A 12,022-nucleotide genomic window follows, 5' to 3' on the forward strand; every position below is an offset into this window, starting at 1 on the left:
GTGGGGGCGGAAGTGAGGCGTAAGGCAGGCTGAGGGGCGGGACCGGGACTCCGCCGCTGTCACTCAGCGGCAGAGCGATGGTGACATCACAGCGCGTGTGCGTCACCACGCTCGCTTGCCTCCGTTAAAGGGGAGAATCAGGTGTTTTTTTTATCTTTGGCCACTAGGGAGGGTTTTGGCCGGGCCAGCGGCCTGGCACCCAAGAGTGGGGGGTGCCAGGCTGCCTGTTGGTGGCCCGGCCGAATCAGCGAGGACTATTTTGCTGGCCAATCGGGAAGGCGTCCGGCAAATCTAAATATATGGCGTCCGCGGCAGTGGGCCCTCCCCTTGAAGGGCCGCCGCGCTACTGGGCTGCTCATGGTGAGGAGAAGGTGCGCTGACACAGAAAGCTGTCGGGGGCACCGCGCAGCGGGGGGACGATTTTTTCCAGTGAATTTGGGTCAGTGTGGGAGAGTGGCAGTGTGCATTTTGATGATGTGCTAGCGGCGGTCATCAGCAGCGGGGCAGAATTGGGGACAGGCCGAAAAATCCCCGACCTGAATTTGAGTCGGGGCGGCCATTGGACTGCAATGTGGCGGACACTCGATTCTGCCGCATGGCCGGCGCTAAATGACGGAAATGGGCCTTATACTGACCCTGAATTTCGGCCCCTAAATCTGAGGCACGCAGCCTCATTATAATATTTAAATAACTAACCCTCCTCCGCCGACACGAACCGGTAGAGCTGTTGAAAGAGAAAGCGATTTTATAGAGTATACCAAACCGTGACAACTCCACAGGCAAACAGCCTCTCAGCACTTTCTGTTGACGTTCATGTGGGAAGAACGTTCGCTGGGAACTTGTTATGTATTGATGCTTGTGGTCACTAGACACCAGGGGGCGCCACTGTGGGAGGTCATCGGGCTGTATGCGGGTATATAAGAGCAAGTACCATGACGTGCGCGAATAAAGTTGAACCAAGTTTGCACCTTGAGTGAGTTTGCAGTAACAAGTCTTTCGAGTCATTATACCGGTGATTGGCAGTGCAGTAGTCAAGGTGTCGTATGATGGTGTGGTTCACGACTTACCATTATGGATCGTCCCAGGCGATGATCCAACGCTGTTCAGCAGGAATTGGCTCGAGAAAATCAAGTGGAACTGGAATGATATCAAAGCGTTGCCCTCGGTGGAGAAGTTTCCTTCTTTGTTCGAACTGGGCATTGGCAATTTTACTGGAGCCAAGGTGGAGATTCACCTGGATTCTGATGCAAGACCTGTCTATCATAAAGCTTAGAAACATAGAAACATAGAAAATAGGTGCAGGAGTAGGCTATTCAGCCCTTCGAGCCTGCACCGCCATTCAATAAGATCATGGGTGATCATTCACCTCAGTACCCCTTTCCTGCTTTCTCTCCATACCCTTTGATCCCTTTAGCCGTAAGGGCCATATCTAACTTCCTCTTGAATATATCCAATGAACTGGCATCAACAATTCTCTGGGGTAGGGAATTCCACAGGTTAACTACTCTCTGAGTGAAGAAGTTTCTCCTCATCTCAGTCCTAAATGGCTTAGAATGTGTCCCCTGGTTCTGGACTTCCCCAACATCGGGAACATTCTTCCTGCATCAAACCTGTCCAGTACCGTCAGAATTTTATATGTTTCCATGAGATCCCCTCTCATCCTTCTAAACTCCAGTGAATAAAGGCCCAGTCGATCCAGACTCTCCTCATATGTCAGTCCAGCCATCCCGGGAATCAGTCTGGTGAACCTTCGCTGCACTCCCTCAATAGCAAGAACGTCCTTCCTCAGATTAAGAGACCAAAACTGAACACAATAGTCCAGGTGAGGCCTCACCAAGGCCCTGTACAACTGCAGTAAGACCTCCCTGCCCCTATACTCAAAACCCCTAGCTATGAAGGCCAACATACCATTTGCCTTCTTCACCACCTGCTGTACCTGCATGCCAACTTTCAATGACTGATGTACCATGACACCCAGGTCTCATTGCACCTCCCCTTTTCCTAATCTGCCGCCATTCAGATAATATTCTGCCTTCGTGTTTTTGCCCCTAAAATGGATAACCTCACATTTATCCACATTGTACTGCATCTGCCATGCATTTGCACACTCACCTAACCTGTCCAACTCACCCTGCAGCCTCTTAGCGTCCTCCTCATAGCTCACGCCGCCACCCAGATTAGTGTCATCTGCAAACTTGGAGATAGTGCACTCAATTCCTTCATCCAAATCATTAATGTATATTGTAAAGAGCTGGGGTCCCAGCACTGAACCCTGCGGCACCTCACTAGTCACTGCCTGCCATTTTGAAAAAGACCTGTTTATTCCGACTCTCTGCTTCCTGTCTGCCAACCAGTTCTCTATCCACGTCAGTACATTATCCCCAATACCATGTGCTTTAATTTTGCACACCGATCTCTTGTGTGGGACCTTGTCAAAAGCCTTTTGAAAGTCCAAATAGACCACATCCCCTGGTTCTCCCTTGTCCACTCTACTAGTTACATCCTCAAAAAATTCTAGAAGACTTATCGAGCATGATTTCCCTTTTTATAAATCCATGTTGACTTGGACCTGTTACTGCTTTCCAAATGCACTGTTATTTCATCTTTAATAATTGATTCCAACATTTTCCCCACTACTGATGTCAGGCTAACCGGTCTACAATTACCCATTTTTTCTCTCCCTTTTTTAAAAAGTTGTGTTACATTAGCTATCCTCCAGTCCATAGGAACTGATCCAGAGTTGATAGACTGTTGGAAAATAATCATCAATGCATCCACTATTTCTAGGGCCACTTCCTTAAGTACTCTGGGATGCAGATTATCAGGCCACCGGGATTTATCGGCCTTCAATCCCATTAATTTCCCTAACACAATTTCCTGCCTAATAAGGATATCCTTCAATTCCTCCTTCTCACTAGACCCTCTGTCCCCTAGTACTTCCGGAAGGTTATTTGTGTCTGCCTTCGTGAAGACAGAACCAAAGTATTTGTTTAACTGGTCTGCCATTTCTTTGTTCCCCATTATAAATTCACCTGAATCTGACTGCAAGGGACCTACGTTTGTCTTCACTAATCTTTTTCTCTTCACATATCTATAGAAGCTTTTGCAATTAGTTTTTATGTTCCCGGCAAGCTTCCTCTCATACTCTATTTCCCCCCTCCTAATTCAACCCTCTGTCCTCCTCTGCTGAATTCTAAATTTCTCCCAGTCCTCAGGTTTGCTGCTTTTTCTGGCCAATTTATATGCCTCTTTCTTGGATTTAACACTATCCTTAATTTTCCTTGTTAGCCACAGTTAGAAACATAGAAAATAGGTGCAGGAGCAGGCTATTCAGCCCTTCTAGCCTGCACCGCCATTCAATGAGTTCATGGCTGAACATGAAACTTCAGTACCCCATTCCTGCTTTCTCGCCATACCCCTTGATCCCCCGAGTAGTAAGGACTTCATCTAACTCACTTTTGAATATATTTAGTGAATTGGCCTCAACTACTTCCTGTGGTAGAGAATTCCACAGGTTCACCACTCTCTGTGTGAAGAAGTTTCTCCTCATCTCGGTCCTAAATGGCTTCCCCCTTATCCTTAGACTGTGACCCCTGGTTCTGGACTTCCCCAACATTGGAAACATTCTTCCTGCATCTAACCTGTCTAAACCCGTCAGAATTTTAAACATTTCTATGAGGTCCCCTCTCATTCTTCTGAACTCCATGAATACAAGCGCAGTTGATCCAGTCTTTCTTGATAGGTCAGTCCCACCATCCCGGGAATCAGTCTGGTGAATCTTCGCTGCACTCCCTCAATAGCAAGAATGTCCTTCCTCAAGTTAGGAGACCAAAACTGTACACAATACTCCAGGTGTGGCCTCACCAAGGCCCTGTACAACTGTAGCAACACCTCCCTGCCCCTGTACTCAAATCCCCTCGCTATGAAGGCCAACATGCCATTTGCTTTCTTAACCGCCTGCTGTACCTGCATGCCAACCTTCAATGACTGATGTACCATGACACCCAGGTCTCGTTGCACCTTCCCTTTTCCTAATCTGTCACCATTCAGATAATAGTCTGTCTCTCTGTTTTTACCACCAAAGTGGATAACCTCACATTTATCCACATTATACTTCATCTGCCATTCATTTGCCCACTCACCTAACCTATCCAAGTCACTCTGCAGCCTCATAGCATCCTCCTCGCAGCTCACACTGCTACCCAACTTAGTGTCATCCGCAAATTTGGAGATACTACATTTAATCCCCTCGTCTAAATCATTAATGTACAATGTAAACAGCTGGGGCCCCAGCACAGAACCTTGCGGTACCCCACTAGTCACTGCCTGCCATTCTGAAAAGTACCCATTTACTCCTACTCTTTGCTTCCTGTCTGACAACCAGTTCTCAATCCACGTCAGCACACTACCCCCAATCCCATGTGCTTTAACTTTGCACATTAATCTCTTGTGTGGGACCTTGTCGAAAGCCTTCTGAAAGTCCAAATATACCACATCAACTGGTTCTCCTTTGTCCACTTTACTGGAAACATCCTCAAAAAATTCCAGAAGATTTGTCAAGCATGATTTCCCTTTCACAAATCCATGCTGACTTGGACCTATCATGTCACCATTTTCCAAATGCGCTGCTATGACATCCTTAATAATTGATTCCATCATTTTACCCACTACTGAGGTCAGGCTGACCGGTCTATAATTCCCTGTTTTCTCTCTCCCTCCTTTTTTTTAAAGTGGGGTTACATTGGCTACCCTCCACTCGATAGGAACTGATCCAGAGTCAATGGAATGTTGGAAAATGACTGTCAATGCATCCGCTATTTCCAAGGCCACCTCCTTAAGTACTCTGGGATGCAGTCCATCAGGCCCTGGGGATTTATCGGCCTTCAATCCCATCAATTTCCCCAACACAATTTCCCGACTAATAAAGATTTCCCTCAGTTCCTCCTCCTTACTAGACCCTCTGACCCCTTTTATATTTGGAAGGTTGTTTGTGTCCTCCTTCGTGAATACCGAACCAAAGTACTTGTTCAATTGGTCTGCCATTTCTTTGTTCCCCGTCATGACCTCCCCTGATTCTGACTGCAGGGGACCTACGTTTGTCTTTACTAACCTTTTTCTCTTTACATACCTATAGAAACTCTTGCAATCCGCCTTAATGTTCCCTACAAGCTTCTTCTCGTACTCCATTTTCTCTGCCCTAATCAAACCCTTTGTCCTCCTCTGCTGAGTTCTAAATTTCTCCCAGTCCCCGGGTTCGCTGCTATTTCTGGCCAATTTGTATGCCACTTCCTTGGCTTTAATACTATCCCTGATTTCCCTTGATAGCCACGGTTGAGCCACCTTCCCTTTTTTCTTTTTACGCCAGACAGGAATGTACAATAGTTGTAATTCATCCATGCGGTCTCTAAATGTCTGCCATTGCCCATCCACAGTCAACCCCTTAAGTATCATTCGCCAATCTATCCTAGCCAATTCACGCCTCATACCTTCAAAGTTACCCTTCTTTAAGTTCTGGACCATAGTCTCTGAATTAACTGTTTCATTCTCCATCCTAATGCAGAATTCCACCATATTATGGTCACTCTTCCCCAAGGGGCCTCGCACAATGAGATTGCTAATTAATCCTCTCTCATTCCACAATACCCAGTCTAAGATGGCCTCCCCCCTAGTTGGTTTCTCGACATATTGGTCTAGAAAACCATCCCTTATGCACTCCAGGAAATCCTCCTCCACCGTATTGCTTCCAGTTTGGTTAGCCCAATCTATGTGCATATTAAAGTCACCCATGATAACTGTTGCACCTTTATTGCATGCACCCCTAATTTCCTGTTTGATACCCTCCCCAACATCACTACTACTGTTTAGAGGTCTGTACACAACACCCACTAACGATTTTTGCCCTTTGGTGTTCTGCAGCTCTACCCATATAGATTCCACATCATCCAAGCTAATGTCTTTCCTAACTATTGCATTAATCTCCTCTTTAACCAGCAATGCTACCCCACCTTCTTTTCCTTTTATTCTATCCTTCCTGAATGTTGAATACCCCTGGATGTTGAGTTCCCAGCGCTGATCATCCTGGAGCCACGTCTCCGTAATCCCAATCACATCATATTTGTTAACATCTATTTGCACAGTTAATTCATCCACCTTATTGCGGATACTCCTTGCATTAAGACACAAAGCCTTCAGGCTTGTTTTTTTAACACCCTTTGTCCTTTTAGAATTTTGCTGTACAGTGGCCCTTTTTGTTCTTTGCCTTGGGTTTCTCTGCCCTCCACTTTTCCTCATCTCCTTTCTGTCTTTTGCTTTTGCCTCCTTTTTGTCTCCCTCTGTCTCCCTGCATTGGTTCCCATCCCCCTGCCATATTAGTTGAGCCACCTTCCCCATTTTATTTTTACTCCAGACAGGGATGTACAATTGCTGAAGTTCATCCATGTGATCTTTAAATGTTTGCCATTGCCTATCCACCGTCAACCCTTTAAATATCATTTGCCAGTCTATTCTAGCCAATTCACGTCTCATACCATCAAAGTTACCTTTCCTTAAGTTCAGGACCGTACTCTCTGAATTAACTGTGTCACTCTCCATCTTAATAAAGAATTCTCCCATATTATGGTCACTCTTCCCCAAGGAGCCTCGCACAACAAGATTGCTAATTAGTCCTTTCTCATTACACATCACCCAGTCTAGGATGGCCAGCCCTCTAGTTGATTCCTCGACATATTGGTCCAGAAAACCATCCCTAATACACTCCAGGAAATCCTCCTCCATCATATTGCTACCAGTTTGGTTAGCAATCTATATGTGGATTAAAGTCACCCATGATAACTGCTGTACCTTTATTGCATGCGTCCCTAATTTCTTGTTTGATGCTGTCCCCAACCTCACTACTACTGTTTGGTGGTCTGTACACAAGCATTTTCTGCCCTTTGGTATTCCGCAGCTCCACCCATACAGATTCCACACCATCCAAGCTGACGTCCTTCCTTACTATTGCGTTAATTTCCTCTTTAACCAGCAACGCTACCCCACCTTGTTTTCCTTTCTGTCTATCCTTCCTGAATGTTGAATACCCCTGGATGTTGAGTTCCCAGCCTTGGTCACCATGGAGCCATGTCTCTGTGATACCAATTATATCATATTCATTAATTGCTGCCTGTGTAGTTAATTCGTCCACCTTATTACGAATACTCCTCGCATTGAGGCACAGAGCCTTCAGGCTTGTCTTTTTAACACTTTGCCCTTTTAGAATTTTGCTACAATGTGGCCCTTTTTGATTTTTGCCTTGGTCTGTTCCATACATGATGAGGGAGAAGGTCGAAGTTGAGCTTGACAGATTCCAACGTGAAGGGGTCATATCACCGGTCGAATTTAATGAATGGGCCAGTCCTATTGTTCCTGTGTTAAAGAATGATGGCACTGTCAGGATCTGTGGAGACTACAAGGTTACGATGAACCAATTTTCAAAACAGGATCAGTATCCATTGCCGAAGGCTGATGACCTGTTTGCCATGCTAGCTGGTGGAAAGTCATTCACTAAACTGGATCTGATGTCGGCCTATATGACACAGGAGCTTGTCAACACTTCAAAGAAACTCACCTGCATCAAAACCCATAAAGGACTGTTTGTCTACAACAGGTGTCCTTTTGGAATTCGTTTGGCTGCAGCCATATTTCAGAGGAACATGGAGAATCTACTGAAGTCCGTTCCTGGAACCATCGTGTTTCAAGATGACATTCTGGTCACAGGTCGCGACACTGCTGAACATCTGAACAATCTTGAAGAAGCCCTACATCGTCTGGACAAAGTGGGACTCAGGCTGATACGTTGAATGTGTGTCTTCATGGCACCTGAAGTTGAATTCCTGGGGAGGAAGATTGCTGCTGATGGCATCAGGTCTACTGATTCGAAAACCAAGGCCATCAAAAATGCACCCAGTCTTCAGAATGTGACTGAACTGCGTTCATTCCTTGGGCTACTCAACTACTTCGGTAATTTCTTACCCAGATTGAGCACTTTATTAGAGCCACTGCGCACGCTGCTCAAAAAAGGTGACAACTAGGTCTGGGGTGTATCTCAAGATAGAGCTTTTGAGAGAGCCAAGCATCTGCTGCTCGAATAAGCTGCTTGTTCACTACGATCCGTGTAAGCGTCTTGTATTGGCCTGTGATGCTTCATCATATGGGGTTAGCTGTGTACTCCAACAGCAAATGAATCGGGTAAGCTACAACCTGTTGCGTATGCTTTGAAAAGTTTGTCAAAGACGGAAAGAGCTTACAGCATGGTAGAAAAAGAAGCTTTGGCCTGTGTGTATGGGGTCAAAAAGATGTATCAGTACCTGTTTGGTCTTCGTTTTGAACTCGAAACGGATCACATTCAACGTATCAGCCTGAGTCCCACTTTGTCCAGACAATGTAGGACTTCTTCAGGATTGTTCAGATGTTCAGATGTTCAGCAGTGTCGCGACCTGTGACCAGAATGTCATCTTGAAACACGACGGTTCCAGGAACGGACTTCAGTAGATTCTCCATGTTCCTCTGAAATATGGCTGCAGCCGAACGGATTCCAAAAGGACACCTGTTGTAGACAAACAGTCCTTTATGGGTTTTGATGCAGGTGAGTTTCTTTGAAGTGTTGACAAGCTCCTGTGTCATATAGGCCGACATCAGATCCAGTTTAGTGAATGACTTTCCACCAGCTAGCATGGCAAACAGGTCATCAGCCTTCGGCAATGGATACTGATCCTGTTTTGAAAATCGGTTCATCGTAACCTTGTAGTCTCCACAGATCCTGACAGTGCCATCATTCTTTAACACAGGAACAATAGGACTGGCCCATTCATTAAATTCGACCGGTGATATGACCCCTTCATGTTGGAATCTGTCAAGCTCAACTTCGACCTTCTCCCTCATCATGTATGGAACATCCCGTATCCAGAGGTGGGCATTGACATTGTCTGCCTATGATTATTTTATTCGTCATAGACCTGGTACTGAGAATTGTGCACTGGGTCGTCTGCCGCTGCCCACATCTGAAGTGGAGCCGCCTCAACCTGCAGATCTACTGTTAGTAATGGATGCTTTTGAGAGTGAAGGAACTCCTGTCACTGCTCAACAAGTGAGGATCTGGACCAGCCATGAACCCATTTTATCGGTTGTGAAACATTGTGTCCTCAGTAGTGATTGATCTGCAATACCTATGGGAATGTGTGTTGAGACCAAACCTTACAACCATCGCAAAGATGAACTATCCATTCAGTCAGATTGTCTACTGTGGGGCAATCATGTTGTTATGCCTAAGAAAGACAGAGAAAAATGTGTACGTGAACTACATAGCACTCATCCTGGTATCGTCAGGATGAAAGCCATTGCCAGGGCTCATGTTTGGTGGCCTGGAATTAACTCTGATCTGGAATCATGAGTGCATCAGTGCAATACTTGCATATCTCCGCTGAGTCTTTGGTCATGGCCATCTAAACCATGGTCGAGGATACACATCTATTTTGCGGGCCCTTTCCTGGGAAAGATGTTTTTTGTTGTGGTGGATGCATATTCAAAGTGGATAGAGTGTATTATTATGTCATCCAGTACGTCCACAGCTACTATTGAGAGCCTTTGTGTCATGTTTGCTACTCATGGTTTGCCTGACATTGTTGTGAGCGATAACGGATCTTGCTTGTCAGACATGTAAGGTCTGCTCCATTCAAACCTGCGTCTAATGGTCAAGCAGAGCGTGCGGTTCAAACGATCAAGCAAAGCATGAAACGTGTGGCTCAGGGTTCACTGCAGACTCGTTTGTCATGTATATTGCTTAGTTAAAGGACAAGACCTCACATGCTTACCGGGGTCTCCCCTGCTGAATTACTGATGAAGAGAAGTCTCAAGACAAGCTTTCTCTTGTCCATCCTGATTTGAATGATCATGTTGAAAACAGACGTCAAAATTAGCAATGGTTGTGCTGCTGTGTCACGTGACATCTCTGTCAACGATCCAGTTTATATGCTGAATTATGGTCAAGTGGATCGCTGGTACTGTTACGGCCAAGGAGGGTAACAGAGTGTTTATTGTCGTGCTCAAGAATGGGCAAACATGCAGGAAACATGCAGCACACGGATGAACCGGAACCAGTTGAGGAAGATGCAATCAGTGACCAACCAACCAATGTTCATTCATCAGAAGACTCTGCTGTCATTACTGAATCTGGACTTTCAGTCTCTGATGGGGTCACTACCACTCCCATCAGATCGGTTACTCAGCCTCCAGTCATAGCTGACTCAGAACGCTCGCCCAGAACTGGAGTTGAACTGAGATGATCAACTCGTGAGCAAAAAGCCCCAGGCCGTGTTAATTTACAAAGAGACTGATACTAAGATCTTGAAGGGGGATGTTGTTATGTATTGATGCTTCGGGTCACTAGACACCAGGGGGCGCCACTGTTGGAGGTCATCGGGCTGTACGCAGGTGTGCGCGGGCCCCGGGTATATAAGAGCGAGTACCATGTCATGTGCACACTTTAGGCGCGAATAAAGTTGAATCAGGTTTGCACCTGAGTGAGTTTACAGTAACAAGTCTTTCGAGTCATTATATACATTACAGAATTGGAGGGCACACCCATGGGAAGTACCCATCAAGGGTCAGTGCCTTCGAGAGTAGAGAGAAGAAAATCGAAAGGCTTTTATTTAAGTGTGTTCATGGTTGATGAATCTCTCTGTGATCAGCAAGAATCAGCACAGTTAACGCTCAGACCTGTGACATACCGATGCTCACTCTCATTACCTTTCTTTTGCAGGCAATAATGAAATACCTGTTTGACTACCCACATGGGCTGAAGGTAAAGTTCCACATCAATGCAGCACAGGCCACACAGACTAAGCAGACATGCAGACACACAATACGGCGGTGGGTAGTGCAGACAGCTAATAATGAGCATACATGAAACAGACCCTGCATATCTGTTACAATGGGACAACAAAATATCCATTTTGAACCAGAACTAGAATGATATAGGGGCTGTATTCTAAATGGAGGAGGTAGAAATGAAGTACACCTCTGACCCTATGGTCTTACTATTTACTAATCATAGTTTGAGTCCCAGTATCAGAACAATTAAAAGGTGAACAGCCCCCGTGTATATTTAGTCTCCAAGTGCAGTCACAGATCAGGCACATGTGCAAACCCTTGAGTGTCCGAACATCCAAAAAACACAACTGTCGAGCAATATTAAATCGGTAACGCATGTGTCATTTCAGTCCCTGGCAGGACCATTACCACCTCGTGTGCTCAGTTATATAAAACTGACTTACGATTTTGTTTGAACGCCTCAGTATCGGGTGTTGTTTTATGAAAGGCAGTGGTGCAACTTCACAATCCCTGTTTCCAACGCCCTGCCTGAGCCTGATGTGACGGCTCAGTGTAAGCTCTCCAGTTCACTCTTTAAAAGGCCTGCTGTGGCCAATTCCTCATTTAACATTTTTTTCATTTCGGCTTTCTATTCATTTTGTTTCCTTCTCCTCGCCACTCCACTGGCTCCCTACCATTTTCAGCTATTGCTCTTAAATGTAGGTGTGAGGACATGTGCGGGCCTGACATGGGAGTGTGAGCATGATGTCTGTAATGTGTGCATGTGTGAGCATGCTCACAGGTTGGTAGAGCTGTTGAGTTGGGAGTGGCTTAGCCAGTCATGTGATGTTCACAAGACTCAATAAAATCCCAGCCAGTTGGGTTCGGGGGATTCATGATGAGGCAGGTGGTTGTGAGCCTGGTGGATGAACTGGTAATGTGTAGTGTGATTGTTAAACCTTTTGCTAATAAACCAACTAGTTCTTAATAGCAATGTGTTGCTATGAATTCTTAACCAAAGAACCCATGAAGCAAATACATTACAACGTCAATGTGAAGAGATGTATGAGTCTCTCTCTCTCTCTCTCTCTCTGACGTCCTGTTCCCACTGTCAGGAATTACCCAGGTTTAATGAAGAAGGTTGATATGTGGGAACTCTGCCACTGAAACGCTCCTTTGT

General features: G+C 45.6%; 1 protein-coding gene across 7 annotated transcripts in view; it reads left to right on the forward strand.

Moving 5' to 3' along the window:
* Window positions 1-12,022, forward strand: part of LOC139235004 (cytosolic purine 5'-nucleotidase-like) — a 164,195-nt gene that overhangs the window by 118,817 nt on the left and 33,356 nt on the right. For all 7 annotated transcript variants that reach the window (XM_070866067.1, XM_070866070.1, XM_070866068.1 and 4 more), the window contains one exon: window positions 10,793-10,834. In XM_070866067.1, coding sequence (XP_070722168.1) covers window positions 10,793-10,834 — 42 coding nt within the window. The remainder of the gene's footprint in view (window positions 1-10,792; window positions 10,835-12,022) is intronic.

Source organism: Pristiophorus japonicus, chromosome 22, assembly GCF_044704955.1.
Source record: "Pristiophorus japonicus isolate sPriJap1 chromosome 22, sPriJap1.hap1, whole genome shotgun sequence".
NCBI lineage: Eukaryota > Metazoa > Chordata > Chondrichthyes > Pristiophoridae > Pristiophorus > Pristiophorus japonicus.